This window comes from Rhinatrema bivittatum, chromosome 11, assembly GCF_901001135.1.
Source record: "Rhinatrema bivittatum chromosome 11, aRhiBiv1.1, whole genome shotgun sequence".
NCBI classification, from domain to species: Eukaryota; Metazoa; Chordata; class Amphibia; order Gymnophiona; family Rhinatrematidae; genus Rhinatrema; species Rhinatrema bivittatum.
In genome coordinates, this window is record NC_042625.1 from 89,014,300 (window position 1) to 89,031,299 (window position 17,000).

Genomic DNA, 17,000 nt, shown 5'->3' on the forward strand with positions numbered 1-17,000 from the left:
CAAATGGTAGAAGCAGGGACTAGAAATCCCACATTCAAAATCCCAGGACTGGAGCTGGCTGGCTCGGGAGTTTTGCTGAACGGAGGTCTGGAGGCGTCTTCACAGATTCAGCTGTCCCTTCTGTGGGGTATAAAGCCAAGGGGAGAGCAGATGCTGCTGGGAGGGCATCTTTGTGAGGATGGGAAGGGAAGGCTGCCAGGAAGCGTTTATTGACAACCTGTGTCAGGTGTGGGCCAGGAAAGGTAAAGAAACACACTGGCCTAGTTTTGTTTGCAGTCTGGTTTCAGACAACATTACTCTGAGTCACCTCTCTGCTAATTGCAGCCTCTTCCCGGCAGGTGTAGTGCAGGTACAATAAAAGGAGAAGAGAAAGCAAGCAAGGTCAAACAAGGGCAGAAGCGAGTGCTTTGGGGTTTCCCTGTGACTGCGCTGGTATCTGATGAGCTCTGGAGCCTGTCAGGTTTACATTAAACCCATCCTGAGCACAACAGCAGTGCGGCGTTTAGGACCGTCGCTTCTCCGTGTATGTACACATTGTAGCACTATATACATTATTAATAGCAGTAGCACTACTCATCAGCAGAGGATGGCAGAAAGGAGTGGCTGTCGACCTAGAGTGCCCTGGGCCTTAAAACCCATTACGGTTGATCCCCTTTTCTCTGGACTTCTAATGACTTTTCAAAAAAAAATAAAAAAGAGAATTTTCTTTCCTGATCCCTTCTTCTACTTAAGTCATCTTCAGTAGTTTACAGCTGGTCCATAATCCAAGAGTAAAATAGTTAATCTAAGCCAGTCAGACCCTCTGTTCACAAAAGGAGAGTGACTTGAGAAATAAAGCGCAAATCAGCCGGACCTTTACATCAGTGAGGTCTTCAAAATTAATGAAAAGATTTCCTGGGTGTGATGGGGGAACTGCTGCAGTAGCCCACTCCAGAAGCCCAGGGCACTCTGCACGATCCGTGGTCCCGTAAAGGTCTCTGGGAAGAGCGACCTGTCTCATTACAAACTATCTTCTCAGGAAGCTGAGGGGAAAAGGGTTTGGTGGCCAATTGTATACACAGGGCTGTTAATCCCGGGCTCCTAGTGAGTTGGAGATTTGAAACAAAGGACACGCTCGTGGCTCGCTGGGAGCGGGAAACGGAAGGCCCATCTATTTGTGGAGTTAGTGAAAAGGCTAGAGAGGGTTGCAATTGTAGTTGAGCTTAGGTACGAGCATAATTTGCTCCCAGACATTTAAGTATCTCACTGGCAACCCCAATTAAGCATCCAATCTGATATTCAGGTGGGGTTTTAGGATAACAATCTTCCCCATTTTCTGTGTACATGATTTTTTTCTGGATAATGTAGGCATTTGTATGTCTATGTGTAATCTACAAAAAATGTCCTTCATTGAACTGAAGAAGGCAGCCGTAAAAACCCCCAAAACCATGGATGAAAGTATTTTAAATATTTCTGATCAGCAGTAAGGGATTTTCCATCAGCAAGTGAAAGCTACTGACTGATTATTCATTCATTTTAGTTACTCACTGCCATGAGATCCACACATCTCCCCTTGCAGGGAAAGAACATTTGCCTCGCTTCAGACTGGCTGGAATTGGGTGATACTTCTCGCTCTCTCCTGCAACCTGCCCCTGGCGAAGGTAAAGCCTGAGGTCCCTCTAGCAATGACCTCTCCAGTTCAGTTCAGATTCGCACTGAGCACAACTTTCCATGTACGAGTAGACTGAGCTGCCTAAGGCCTGTTTGTAGGAGATGGGAAACAGAAGTTTCTACCATGGGAAAATTGCATCCAGTGGATGAACAATGACACAAGAAAGGGCCAAGTCAGGTCTACATGTCACAAAGCTTGCAGACCCTAGTTTCTGGTTATTAGGCCTAAGGTTAAAACCTTATTCACAGGGACATATAGTCAGAAAAGGTTTGAGTGGGTTCACGGAGATCTCAAGAAGCAGAGACAATTAAAAACAAAACAAAATGCAATGTGTTGTGAGTTCATCGCTTGTGACCACTGGGCCTCGAGGTGTGGTCCTCTCTTCTAAAACCCGCCCCCAGACAGAGGTTTGTCTAACCTGCACCAAAGGAGATTGCACCACTTCCCCAGGAAATGAAATAGAAAGCTCTTCCAATGTCCAAGCCTTACTCCCAGCTGGCCACCATCTTCTTTTTAGCTCCATTGGTGATACAGTGACCTCTCAATTTCCTCCAGACTCTTTCCAACTTCGCCTCACCTTGTCTAGATCAATTTGAATTCCAGCCTCGAGCTCAAATTGTATCTCACAGTTTCTCTCTTTGCTCAGGGGGCAACCTACATCTCTGGATATAATGTGTGGCTGGCACGGTGTCCAAAAGAGCAGAGTACAAGATGGTTGCCTGCTCTCTCAGAGCAGCAGCAGTCCCTGAATCCTGAGCCTCCCGGGGTCTCCGGGTTAGGGCTGCCAAGAAGATCCATGTCAGAGAGCACAGCCTGAGGCAATCTTGGTTTCCCCCATTCCTATCTATGGATCCCAATTTTTCTGAGGAAGTCCATAAATTCAGTGGCGTAAAACCAGACTGCCCCTGCACTGGGATACGAAGGGGGCAAGTCTGAATTGCCTGAGGCATTGCCTGTGAATGCACGCACTTTTAATGCATGCACCTTGTTGCTGGTTCTCAGAAGGAAATGGCCCCGGACATATTGAATCTTGCTTACCAGGTCTGCACGTGAAAAGTGGGAATGTTCATTTCATTTGTGTGGGCCACCGCCTGGAGGCAAAACAGCGGGTGGGATAGGAAAATTCACTGTTCCTTCCCCCACCATAAACAGGTCCCTGGGGACGCCTCCTTTTAAAGCCAGCCTGGCAGCCCCGGGTTTACCGCTCTGCCTGTGCCCAGGGCTGCAAAGCGGCCAAGATTTGCTGGATCTCGTTCGGTACAGAACAGCCCCTTACGGGGAGTGAAAGCACCAGAGTCCCACGTCCTTTTCAGCCAGGGCGATCGAGGGAGCCCCTCGTCTTACTCCTCGGGAACCCCCTGCCCACCTCTCGCTTTAGGAGCCCTGCCAGGACCTACCTGGCCGCGTTATCGTTAGAAATCCCCTGGCCGGGCTCCAGATAAATCTGGAAAGGAGAAACGCGTCCGAGGGCTTTTCTTTAAACTTCCGGCTTCTTTCAGCCACAAAGGAGTTCGTTCCAGACCCAAAACTACCCACTTTCTCTTGGGGAAAGGTGGCACTTCGTGCCCTCCCGGAAGTCCTGCTCACTTTTTGCTTTCTTACCGGCTGGGGAAGGAGGAAGGGAATAATAGCAGGACTGTCCCCGAGCCCAGAGGGGACCCGGGGCTCGCGGATGCCCTGGGAGGAGTGACGTCACTGCGGGCTGAGGCCACGTGGTTTCTGCGAGATCAATTTCCTCCCGGGTATATAGAAGACTCTCCGAGAGCAGAGAGGCAGACACGCAGGGCTGTGCCAAGACAGGGAAAGAGAGTTTCAGGTTGGTAGGTGATGCATCATAGCAAAAGCTGCTAACAGAAGGTTATTATTAAAAAAAAATCATTCATTTTTTTTAGATCTGCTTTTTTTTTTTTTTTTTTTTAAGATAGAAATGTCATTTGGGGTCCGATTTATAAGATTTTTTTCTTAAAGACATCAGAATGGGAAAAGGCCTTAATAAATCAGGCCTTTAGAGTCATAGAGAAAAAAAACATTTTTTAAATGATTTCCACTAGGAGATGACCCACTGACATTTTATGTCTGTTAAATTATTTATTTATAGTGAAGATTTATTCCAACGGAGAGTTCCAGCATTTGATTGACTCATCCAACGCCCACTTCAGTAACTGGATTCGCTACGTGAGCCTGGCACACTCACTCCCTGAGCAGAACCTGGTGGCCTGCCAGAAGGCGCTGGATATTTTCTTCCCAACACTGAAGCCCATCCCAGTTGGCACCGAGCTCCTGGTCTGGTACAGCCAGGAAGATTTCACCCAGAGCTTGCCACCTCTGTCATCAGGGGAGCTGGAGGAGAATCTGAGTAAGACCCATTTTCTGTTTTTGAGGGGCAGAGGGGAGCTTAGATTTTTCTCAGTGAGACTATTATACCTTCTGTCACACACACAAACACAAAATCCTTGTACTCCAGGATTATCTGTTCCAGTATTCCGTTCAGGATTAGGTAATCTGACTTCACTCCCAATTCAATGCGGATTATGGTACTTTCCATTACTGTTCACAAACTTTTATTGGACCAGATGTATTTGATCTAGTATGAGTCACCACCAGTTAGTCCACGATTAGCTTGGCACTGCTCTCCAGTTTCCTTCTAGTAGGAACACAAGGAGTTGTGAGCCTGGAGCAAATGCACATTGCTGGAATGGAAGCATGCACAAAAATACTAGATAATGCCTTCCTGTGTTCAGTGATGCCATCGCTGGTCTGAGGGTAAAACTAGTAGCCAAAGACAAGTAACATATCCTGCTCCTGCGCTGGGGCTGTCAATGCAGGCTGGCACTTGTCTGTGTTTCTCTAAGCAAAGAGGTGATTTGCATTGTCTGATTTTGCAGAAATAAAGAATCTGTATTATGGAAAAATCTGCAGGTCTAATCTCTCTTTCATCTTGGTGACTATTAGTAATGCAAGGTTATTAGCAGGTTGTTGGAGGTGCCTGTTCCTTCTGGCTATCACCGAGGCTATTAAGGTTGGTTACTATGAGGTTGTTGGGGTATCAGTTCCCTCTGGCTGCATTTAGTAATGCTTGATAGATTCTAGGTGTCATTCTATCGTGTTACAAGTCCTCTCACTGAGTAAAAGGTGCAGAGATTATGGCGTGAGAGGGGTGCGAGTGGAAGGGTTATATAGATTACACTACTTCACTTCTCCTCTGCATTAACAGTTTATTTGAGATCCTGGTAACTCAGTTGCATGGAATTTAGCAAAGTTGGTCCCAACAATAACACTTGGACCTGCAGCCTCTGAGTCTGACTCCTGAGCAGTGGTTAGAGCAGCAAGCTGAGAACCAGCAAAGCCAGGATTTAAATCCCGCTGATGTTCCTTGTGACCTTGGGCAAGTCACTTCAACCTCCATTGCCTCATGTACAAAGTCCTCTGGGAATAGGGAAGTACCTAAATATAATCACAAAAGACAGAATATTCATAAACATGAAAGTAAACCAGGAGGGCATGCCTTTCTCTGTCTCACTGTCCCATCCCTCTTTACCTTCAGTCAGGTACATAGATAATTAGCTTCACACTTCAGCTCTCTACACTTTTTTCCACATGTACAAAAAATAGAAGATATTTGGGCTGTTCTACAGAATCCCAGGCATGAATTTATATACTTCAGAATCAGAGAGAAGCCCTCTTCCTCCCGTTCCCTTTACTCAGATACTAAGAACATAAGAATGTAAGAAACTGCCATACTGGGTCAGACCAAGGGTCTATCAAGCTCAGCATCCTGTTTCCAACAGTGGCCAATCCAGGCTATAAGTACCTGGCAAGTTCCCAAAAACTAAGTCTATCCCATGCTACTGATGTCGGTAATAGCAGTGACTATTTTCTAAGTCAACTTGATTAATAGCAGGTAATGGACTTCTCCTCCAAGAACTTATCCAAACCTTTTTTAAACCCAGCTACTCTAACTGCACTAACCACATCCCCTGGCAACAAATAATTCCAGAATTAAATTGTGCATTGAGTGAAAAAGTGAAGCGATTAGTTTTAAATGTGCTACATGCTAACTTCATGGCGTGCCCCCTGGCCCTTCTATTATCCGAAAGAGTAAATAACTGATTCATATTTACCCATTCTAGACCTCTCACGATTTTAAAGACCTCTGTCATATCCCCACTCAGCCGTCTCTTCTCCAAGCTGAACAGCCCTAACCTCTTTAGTCTTTCCTCATGGGGAGCCATTCCATCCCCTTTATCATTTTGGTCGCCCTTCTCTGTACCTTCTCCATCACAATTATATCTTTTTTGAGATGCGGCAACCAGAATTGTACTCAGTACTCAAGGTGTGGTCTCACCATGGAGCAATACAGAGGCATTATGACATTTTCTGTTTTATTCACCATTCTCTTCCAAATAATTCCTAACATTCTGTTTGCTTTTTTGACTGCCCCCGCACACTGAGCCAACAATTTCAATGTATTATTTACTATGACGCCTAGATCTTTTTCCTGGGTGGTAGCACCTAATATGGAACCTTACATCATGTAACTATAGCATGGGTTATGTTGCTTCACTCTCCCATCTATTTTATAATATCTTTAGATGCAGTCAGTGCTCAGGGTTTCTGAATGAACCACTTTAATATTATGGGAGGATTTTTAAAAATGTAATTGTGGGGTAGATGTGTTACATAGGTGACGTCAACAGATAAGGAGCATTTGCCCCCTCAGGTTATTTTTGTTTCTCTTGGATTAACATTTTTCCTTTCAAGTTTGATACTTAGGCTCTATTTACCAACCCGTAACATGCATTATTAGTGTATAGCCCCCATCACAAATAATGGGCGTCATCTTAATATCCATTACTGTGCACTGTGGGTTGATAAATAGACCCCTTTGTGATATAATTTCTGTTTTCCCTCCTTCTGGAAGTAATGCCGCATCATACATATAGATGAATTTGAAGAAAATTATATTTCGTTTTCAAAATTGTTTAGTGTTTTTACTTTCTATTTCTGCTCATGTTTTGAACTCTAAACGTGACACAGATTTGCACAGTATTATAAAAAAAATTAAGTAATTTCACATTTCTTCATTTTAGAGAAAGATCTCTCAGGTTTCAAGGCTGTTATTCAAAAAGAACTCTTTCCTCTTCTGTATCTATGGAAAAAAAAAGTCTTTATTGACCCCTAAGAGTCCAAAAGGTTTTTAGAGCATTTCAGTTGCAAGACTGTGATCCATTAATCAGAAAATTAATTTCTTTTGCTTCAGAATATGAAGACCTACGACTGTCTGCATCCAAAACTCTCCCAAGGCAGAAGTGTAGTTCTTCCAACAGTGCCAAAAACCTCACAGTTAATCATACAAAGAGTGAAGAGGAAGAAGACAATGAGAAGGTAGATGTTGAGGTGCTAGACAAGAGCCTGCCTCCAAGGACAGTAGAATCCCAAAACATGGCTTCTCTGTTCACTGAAGCTCCACAGCAGGAGAGGGAGATGTGCCGTCCCTACAGTATATTGGGAAAAGAAATGACAGCATCAAGGTTCAGTCCCTCAAGCCCAAGTCTTCCAGATTGTGAGCCTTGCCTCAAATGTTTTCCATACAGTTTGACTACCTCATTACACAAAGAGCTTCCTTTCAGCTTGAATGGACTCTACCCATCCTGGCCATTCTACTCCTCCAGGAACCATTTTCCTCAGCCATATCTCTTTGCCAATAGTTTGCTTCCTACACACAGTTCTGGATTATTCCTGCCTCCATATTCCTCATTTTCACTACCTTTTTTACCCTTAAGTAGCACTGGTGAAACTGGACCCTTTGGGTTTTCTTCACAAACTACCCAAGTCTATAATCATCCCTTAGGAGGATTGCCTTACCCAGGAATGTTCAGGACTGTTTTAACACCATCATCTCCTGAAAGTCAAGGTGCCCATGACTTCCAGGGGCCTCGAGATGCCCCTATTCCTTCACCCACTAGTGCCTTTTCCTTCTCAGGACCAGAAGGTGAAACCACGCCTTGTCCCCCTTGTGGGCCAAACAAAGAGAGCTCATCACTTACCTCGGCCGCACATTATCTGAAGTCTGCATCAAGGATGGTGCAGCAGAGTGAGGTCCTTAACCTCAGCACACCAAAGATCGGTCAAAGACTTTCTTCATGTGCCAAACCTGTGCTCTATCCACTGAAGAAGCAAAATGGCAAGATTAAATATGAGTGTAATATCTGCTTAAAGAGCTTTGGTCAGCTCTCTAACCTCAAGGTACAGTAAACAGATTTCAGGGGTGCTGGTTATTTCTTTTCCCCCATCATGGGTCCTTAGCTAGACAGATTCATAAGTAAGATTATTGTACAGCACACTGTGAGGATAACATATCAAAAACCACAGTTGCATTGTTAAAAGTTTTGACTTTCATAAGTAAAAGGAGAGTTTAAAAAAATTACCTAGAGGCAGCCTGCCGGCTACAGTCTGTATATGGTTAGGGTTACAGCATGGCCTCCTGTGGTGCTCTCCTTTAGGATCCCACTCCCAACAGCATCATTCGACAGTGCAGTTTAGCTGACAAGGTGTGAATTAGGCTACACAGCTTATAAATGAAATGATCCAAAATATGTTATTCTTTATATTGTAATCCTAGAGATTATGTTGGTAATTTTTCAAAAAGGCCTCAATTAACCTTCATTGGTCTATCAATATGAGAACAGCTGACAAACACAGGGCACCCTCCTAGGGGGATTATTAGAATAGTGATATTATTTTTGCTTTTGAGCCAGAAAAACAGGAAAACAATGGCTACACTCAATCTGATATTGACCACGACATTCGTTGTCTTCATCTTTCCTCTCCATCTTCTCTCCTTCTCTCCCTTGGGATCTTTGCTTCTCTTTCACCTCCTGCCTGCCCCTTGCGTTCTCTGGCATCCCTGCAGGTCCACTTGAGGGTTCATAGTGGCGAGAGGCCCTTTCAGTGCCAGATGTGCAAGAAACGGTTCACCCAGCTGGCTCACCTACAAAAGCACCATCTAGTCCACACCGGGGAGAAGCCTCACCAGTGTTTGGTAAGCGACTGAAAATGTTTTCCATGCCCAGTTCTGAAGGTTTGAAAGATCGTCTTCAGGTTGATGGCTGCTAGCCATCACTAACTAGGTCATTTCTTCCTTTGTAAGCGTTCTCTGAGTTAAGAAAATACAGCAAAAGATTTTATTGCCCAGTCTTCTGTTAGCTTACATTTGTAACCTTTGGATCTTGCATATCTCACTTAGATGCTGTAATATTTATCTTCTTTCTGATAACTTTGTAAAATGATGCAAAGGATAGGATATATGACTTAGACAATGGATAAAACCACAGTGCTAAAGCAGATGCAAAAGAGAAAGATGTAGAAATTGAGTTGTATTAATCTTGATTCCCTTCTTTTTCTTGTCTCTTTTCTATCCTTCCTCGCTGCCTTTGCCTGCTTCTATCCTCCTATCCTCTGCTTTCTTTGCTCCTTCTCCTCTTCTTCTCCTCCATGCATGTGCTCATTTGTTTTCTACAATCCCGCTCTTGTCGACACGTTTCCTGTAGGTTTGCTACAAGTGCTTCAGCAGCACCAGCAACCTGAAAACGCACCAGCGCCTGCACTCAAGAGAAAGACCCTACCACTGCCACCTGTGCAGCAATAGATTCAGTCAATACATTCATCTCAAGCTTCACAAGCGTTTGCACAAGCGCAAGCGACTACACCAGTGTCCCAACTGTACCAAGACATTTATCCACCACTTTAGCTTGGAGCTACACCAGAGGGGAAACTGCCCCTTGTCCCCCTGCACAGGATTCTCACCCTCTCAACTTATCCAGGTCAATGAGATGATTGACCATTTTGATTTCAGCGAGGAAGCGGAGAGCCTGGAGTGTAGTGTGGATCCTATGAAGGCAGCTCTGGTGATGGAGAGCCTCATCCTAAGGAAGATGAAATCCAAGAACTGCGGGTTGGTCCTCAGGAACCTGGGACTTCCAAGGCTGGCTGAGAGCCTCTCACCAGTTCCCTACACCCTCTAGGATACAGGAGGATCCACAGAAAATGATGGAGCTGAGCCGACACTAGACTGAACATGTTGGAGAGCCTTGGTTGGATTGAAAACGTTGAACGCTGTCTCCTCTTTTGCTATGACATGGACTGTGAGGAACAACAAGGTTGCAGGGCTTGGGCATAGGCCAGGTGAAATAATGGAAGAAATATGAATTATTAACTACAGTTTTTTGTACTATGTAAACTGAGGTCAGCGTATGTCCATAGGCATCAATAGAACTGTTTTAAACATAATCTTAAGGGTTGCATGAAGAAATGATGATGGGCTTCCAGATGAGAGAGTGCATTGGAGAAGAATGATACAGGAAACCATGAACTTTCAAAATTGTCATAGTATGTTGGCAAATGGCTGCACATTATTGATCTAATCATCCCCTGGACTACTTTCCTCTGAAACCTTATATTGTAGTAGTCTAAGACAAGAGGTTTGGGAGACCTAGCAATGAATTAGGTACTCTCTGGTACTCACTCTGGCACCTCTGTTCATCCAACTATAAGTGGGTAATAATACTACTAACATTATCTCTTCACCCCTCCTGTCCTTGGAATCTTTAATCCAATCCAGATGCAAGGAATGAGCTGTGAAATCGAGTGTCCCTGAATTGCCTGTGTATTTATTTAGTTTGGAGACCTTGCTTGGATGAAGGGCAATTATAAAATCCAACTTCTATGATTAAAAGCCCATTCATTTTCCACTAATGTTACCATATTGTTTACATTTTGCTTATGTCTGCGCCCATCCTGCTGTTTATAATCTATTTTGGGATGCGTTAGGAAAGCATTCAGAATCCTTTTCACTGAATGCTCCATGCAGCTCCAGAGAGAGCGGATTCTGAGGGCATTAGGAAGTGAACAATCTCTTGTTATGTATGCAAAGGCAGACTATCAGATGACCCACAAATCTTAGGATTTAGAAGACTCACCTTCTCTTTCCCCAAGACAGAGAACAGGAATTCAGATTTCAGAACAGGAATAGCAATTTTTTTTTTACCAATGTCCTGTGCTGGAACTTGGGAGAAATGTCACTGTCACCCTTTCCATAGTGAAAATCATAAATTGATGGCTGGAAGGAACATGCCAGGATCTGCCTAGGAGCGACAGGCAGTCATTTTTAAATGATGGGGGAATTGCAACATTTTGCAATTTTAGATTTTTTTTTCCCATCCTAAACAGCACAAAAAACCCCAATAAACTTTCATTTCTGCATTAAAACACCTGCTAAATGGCCTTGGTGCATGCTAATTTAACTAAAGCAATTTACCTTGTGCTAAACTTCAGAAATGAAACAACCCCCCCCCCCAAAAAAGAGAAAAAATAGTAAATAAAACAAAAAAGTAAAGTGAAATGAAAGATTTTCCTCTGCACACCCATAAAACCTGGATTAATCAACGTCTACAGTCTAGAACCCAGACCAAAAACTGAGATCCCTGCAGAGAGGCCTAGTGTGCATTCCTTTGATCTGCCAAGTCCCAAAATAGATTATTGTTTGTTGCTGGTCCTGTGTTTTGGAATTCATTGTCTTTTCAGTTGAGAACTATTGAGTCTGCTAAACCTTGTCTATTCAGGCAGACATTCGATTGATGATTACTTGAGGGCTGACCATGCTTTTTTATGTTCCATATTGCTTTATTTTAGACTTATTTTATGTATTGTTTTATTTTATTGTATTCTTTTATGTTCATTTTATGTATGTTTTACTATTAGCTGCCTTGACCTGTGTATGGGTGACATACACATTTTGTTAAAATAAATAAATAAGCACAAAAGAATACTGAAGCACATCTGTGTTAGTCATAGATAAGATTGCAAGGCTTTTGCTCCATCTTTCTGGCTGGATTTGATCAGGGCGTCAATGTGCTGGCTAGTACCAGTAACTTTCCATATCTCTGCTCATACAACAGCGACTTCTCCTGGCTGAGAAGGCAGAAGGTGCCTTTTTCTCTCGAGTGAGCTGGTGCATGGCTGCCCTCCAGCCAGGCTACCAAGAGCAGTATTTGACTCATCCATCTTCCCAGGGGACGTGAGCAGCAATTCAGCTGCACTGCAAGCACTGGCAAGCCAGGGGTGCTGAGCTGATAATTTCATTAAACTCTGAGCCATTAGACAAGGCTGGAATCAATTAACAAAGATAAATGTGATGCTGGATGGCAGAGGGTAGGTGATTGAGAGGCTTGAGTTGGTCTCATGGACCTTTCCCAAGCAAACCAATAAAATGCATTGATCATGGTGCAGGCACAATCCACTCCTGTACCGAAGGCCTCAGTGATGCATGCTATAGCTGGGAAGAGTCTGAGTGGCGTCACCTGTACAATTCCACACATGATTTCCTTCCTGGAGTAGTAGGTCAACTAGCTTAGTCTGTGTAAATGACTTCCATTGAAAACAATTGAATAATTAGTATCCTAGCATCTTTCTCTCCCAAAATGGGACTGTATTAAATCACATCGTTAGCATACTTTTTTTTTTTTTTTTTTTTACAATTTAAAATATATTTTTACAAAATTTGACAAAAATAGCCAGATATACTAAAGGGTTTTCCCATTTTGTGTCTATGGAGAAAAACAGTTCAGACTCAGTACATTTAGCCCTATATAACTTTAATGGCACAAACGCAGAGACCTGAAGGCTCTTACGCTATATTGCTCTTCACCTTAGCCCAGAAACAGATAACCAGATCCATGAACTGAACAGCACACAGTACATCTGCATCAGGAATTATTTACTCCAGGCTTCATCCTCCGCCTGCTTCCCAGATCTGTAGGCTCTGAGCTTGAACCACAGTAGGAATTCAGAATATCTAGAGGATTATTTCCATATGTGATCCCACAAATCTAATCTATTAATCTCAGCATTGAGAGGGAACAGTGATTGCTAGACAATTATATTGCCTGAATTTAATTGCCTCTGGGAGTCGCTGTTCCCTCTCTTGAAATCATTATTTTTGATGATGTCATTACACTAATCCTTGGGCAATAGTTTTAGGTTATTGCCTGATCACTAGCCTATTTTGTGTTTGGTCACTTGATCTTCTCTGCAAGAGTGGAAGGAAGGTTACAAATTTAAGGTGTCAGAAATGCACACTCTAGAGAATCAATGTGTGCATCAATTACTTGGCTTCACTTTTATAAACACACGTGCAAAAGTTCAAAAGCAGAACTGATAGAACCTAAATTCATATGTCAACATCCTCCTTTCCCAGATAGAAATATTTGTGGGTTTCATGAATCAAAACATTTATTCAGAGCCTCTTTGAATATTTTGCAGGAAACGGACTCTCTCTCTACACTCAGTTTCTTGTCTCCCCACAAACTCCAGCACTTATTTTTCTTTGAAAACCTGATTTCAGCAAGCGGAGGAGGATCTGATAAGTGATGCCATCGTGCAGGCATTGCTGCATCCCACTTCCTAGGCACACATTCCTGTGCCGTGGATAAATGAGTGGAGGTCCATGAATTCCACAGGACCTATCCCGAAAGGTGAGTGGCCCTGAACCGCTGGCTACACCACAACTCATTTGAAATGGATGGGGCAGGTAATAAACTTCTCAAATACATCACCGGTTGCCTACCTGTTCTTTATAGAGATCTTAAGTCTCTCAGATATTTCTAGCAGGGACTCAGTCAATTTTTCTGTTTATTGAGTAAATCGTTCATTTGTGTTTCATCTGTGCTGCCATAATTTTGGGGCTCAATATTCACTGTGTTTTTGCGAATAAGTTTGGGACTCAGCTGGACTAAGGATTTAAAAATTCCTGCACTTTGAATGTCTCTGGGTTATCCAACCACGTAGTTGGCCAGAAACACTTAGCCTGAAAACCCAGAGATGCTCTGGGGAAAGAATTACATTGTCAGGCTAAATTAGCGAGATAACTTTAGTAATACATGAAAGTAGTCCTAAGGTTAGCCCGATAAACTCGGAAAGCCTTATTATAAGACCTGAAAAGCGATTCATACATTTTTTTTTTACATAAATAAATAGCTGGGTATAAAAAGTGGCAAGCCTGAGCTGCTGATTATCTGGATAAGTTTAGCTGGCTTACTTATCTGCTCTTTGCCCTGCCAGATATTGACCTCTTAGTCTTTTTAGTTTTATCTTGTTTGTGTTTGTTGCTGTGGCTTGTTGCTTGTTGCTGCAGAAATGGTTGGAGCCGAGGTGTATTAAGTGCATGATTTAGTTCATCTGGTTTGCTGCTTAATATTCCTGTCAGTTCAGACAGAGCACCTGAAGGGAAGAGGGGAGGAAGAGGATACAGAAGAGTCTCAACCTCCATCTACCTACGAGAATTTTGGCCATAAATAACACCTGAGTCCATCATGGACGCATTTCTCTGAAAATAAAATAGCAACCCGAGCTTACTTCCATGAAATAAGAGGTGTGGGGGAGTGAGTCTGTGATCACTGGTTTGGATGTGTGAATAACAAGAGTGCACATGTCCATCTGCGCCTCATGCATGTTGAAAGCAGACCTTATTCTGTTCTTTGTAAGAAGCGCATTTTTTTAAAAGGAACTTTATACTGTTTTAATATACAATTAGATAGTATTGCTAGGGAACTTGTAGTTCCTGTTATCTGGTTTACTAATATTGACAGTGTTATAACCAAAAAGCCTCCTTGTTGTTTGTAAACTTTAATTAAATCACACATTTACCAAATATGCTATTTTATGGGAGCTCTGAATCATTTGTGTCTTTCTGGGGTATAGTAGAGTTTGGCAATTTAAGTGAGGCAAAGGGTGGTAAAGTGCAGAGTTATGTTAGTGTTTTTTTGGGTTTGGTGGGTTATGGTAGCGTGTGCAAGGGTCTATTTGGGTGTGGCTGTGGTGTGTGGTACAGTTTGATGAGGAGATGCCTAGGACAGCTTGCTAGGACCCGTGAGGAGTGGCAGAGAGTGGTAGAGTTTGGGAGGGCATGATGTGGTGAATTGACAATGCTTTAGAAGGTGGTGGTTTAAAAACCCAAATAGAAGGAAATTAAAAAAAAAACAAACTGGATGTGGTCATAATAAACAGATCCACACTGTTATTCCAAAAAAGGTCCAAAAATAAATACAATTGTGTATGATAGGACAATTAGAAAAGGAACCTAGGAATAAGACCCGAAGAGAGCATAACAAACAGCTAAACTGATGTCTGAAATGATATAGTTAGTGGTGCTGCTTTAAATAGTAACCCTGGACAATACTGTATGTACCTGTGAGTGACCCGGTGGTTACCACTAGCTCTATGTCATCTAGAACATGAACACACTACTCCAGCTCTACAATTCCTCCACTGGCTTCCTGTCGCATCTAGGATATTATTCAAAGTTCTTACCCTAATACACAAGTCAATCTATAATCAAGATATGCATTGGTTCTCCGATTATTTCACATTCCATACATCCGACAGACCAATAAGAAAAATGCACCTGGCTAAACTCGCTACTCCAACTCTCAAACATATAAAATATGCTTCAACGAGAGAACGAACATTCACGATAGCTGGAATCAATATCTGGAACAAAATGCCCACAGATCTGCGCTAGGAGCCCTGCCATAAGAAATTTAAACAGAACCTTAAAACCTGGCTGTTTAAACAAGCATACACTTCATGAACATTTCCCCCTCAGATTTTACTAAACATATGCTTATTATTCAATAATCTTTCTCCATTTCATGCAGTCACTTTACAATTACGCTAAACACCTCTATTGATCTTTTACTATTGTAAAGACTATTTTGACTCTTGGATCTATCATGCAATTTTAGCTCCCAAATTAATTTACATCTCCTGTTATATTTACCTCAAATTATATATATTTGTATCTTTATATTTCCTCCACCTTTTAAGTACATCCCCATTGTATTATTTAATGTTAATTGTATTCTGGTTTTAATTTATTTCTCTTGTTCCATTCTAAATTGTTTGGATTGTAAAGCTTGTTGCTGAATTATCGTTCATTGTAAACCGAGGTGATGTTTCTCTAACGTGCCGCGGTATATAAAAAAAGTCATAAATAAATAAATAAATAGGCTGAGCCAGTACTGGCTTTACTTCGATGGCGTCTCTAGACTCGGAGTCCTGCTTCACTTAGAAAAATTGGAACTAAAGCCCAGATATGCTGTGCAGGTAAAAGCAGGACTGTGCCAGATGATGTGAGTGGTCAGCTGGAAACCCTGACACGCCGCATTGCTTTCAGAAGAAGGAAAGCAGTTGCAGTGCAGGAGCCTAGGATGCAATAAGCTGTCAAAGGAGATGGCCACAGTGAAATCCCCTACTCAGGCAGTTAGCGTTGCACACTATGCTGCCAATTTTTTCTGGATATTCCAGGAACTTCAAAGAATTCTTTGGGAGCTGCAAATGCCAGAGAATCTGGCGAAATGCAGACCTCATAATATGGGAGTGGCCAACTCTCATCCTGGAGTGCCACAAACAGGTCTGGTTTCCAGGACATCCACAATGAACATGCATGAGATACTTGCATGCACTGCTTCCATTGTATGCAAATACACCTTATGCATATTCATTGTGGATGTCCTGAAAAGCAGTCCTGTCTGTGGCTCTCGAGGACCAGGATTGGCCACCCCAGCCAGAGTAGAACGTGCAATGGCTCAACATTGCAGAAAGCCACTGAGAGCTGGAAGCTGTGTGACAGATGCACCCCCTCACCTCCGAGCCATGAAGAAAAGAAACAGCCCAGCTGGGAGTAAGTAAGTTGTAGCTACTGCTGGTAACTGGGGCTTTCTAAGAAATATCTTCAGAAAAAAACCCAGTATGACCCAAGCCAACCCTGTGGAAATATGAGGTGAGACAGCGACATCTTTCACTGGTGAGAAAAGATTAAAAAAAAAACCCAGACAAGAAGGAACTGAGTTAGCCTTTGAGTTCCGTAAGTGATGGGAAGCCTCTGATGTCAGAAGGAGGATTTCTCAAAGCAGGGCATCCTGTTTCCTGTTTTACAGTGGTGGACTCTATGAGAGTGTTGGGGAGGAAATGTAATTTTTTCTGTTTGAGGGAGGGGGACAGAAGTGTGTGTGTGTTTGGAGGGTGGGTGTCACTTCAAAGAAAAGATTTCAGAGGAATCTGATAAGTTTACTTGTAATCGTGACTACACACACACACACGCTCGCACGCACGTGTGTTCTTTTCTTTGAGTCATAGGAGCTGACTGTTATAGGAGCCAACTTTTTAAAATGATGCCAGGCGCTATTTGTTGTGACCGTCGGTCTACGACGGCTTCGCCCCGCCTACCTCACTCTTCTTGCGGCTCCCCCCCCCCGCTCACCTCGGACTACTGGCTGCCGCGGCGTCTGTCTGC

At 43.0% G+C, this 17,000-nt stretch overlaps 1 protein-coding gene across 1 annotated transcript in view; it reads left to right on the forward strand.

The window, feature by feature from the left end:
* ZNF683 (zinc finger protein 683) overlaps nt 1-11,478 on the forward strand; it is a 28,558-nt gene extending 17,080 nt beyond the window's left edge. The window contains exons 3-7 of the mRNA XM_029619086.1: nt 3,090-3,467; nt 3,750-4,007; nt 6,912-7,897; nt 8,565-8,693; nt 9,202-11,478. Coding sequence (XP_029474946.1) covers nt 3,090-3,467; nt 3,750-4,007; nt 6,912-7,897; nt 8,565-8,693; nt 9,202-9,675 — 2,225 coding nt within the window. The 3' untranslated portion in view covers nt 9,676-11,478. The remainder of the gene's footprint in view (nt 1-3,089; nt 3,468-3,749; nt 4,008-6,911; nt 7,898-8,564; nt 8,694-9,201) is intronic.
* The last annotated feature ends 5,522 nt before the right edge of the window (nt 11,479-17,000 follow it).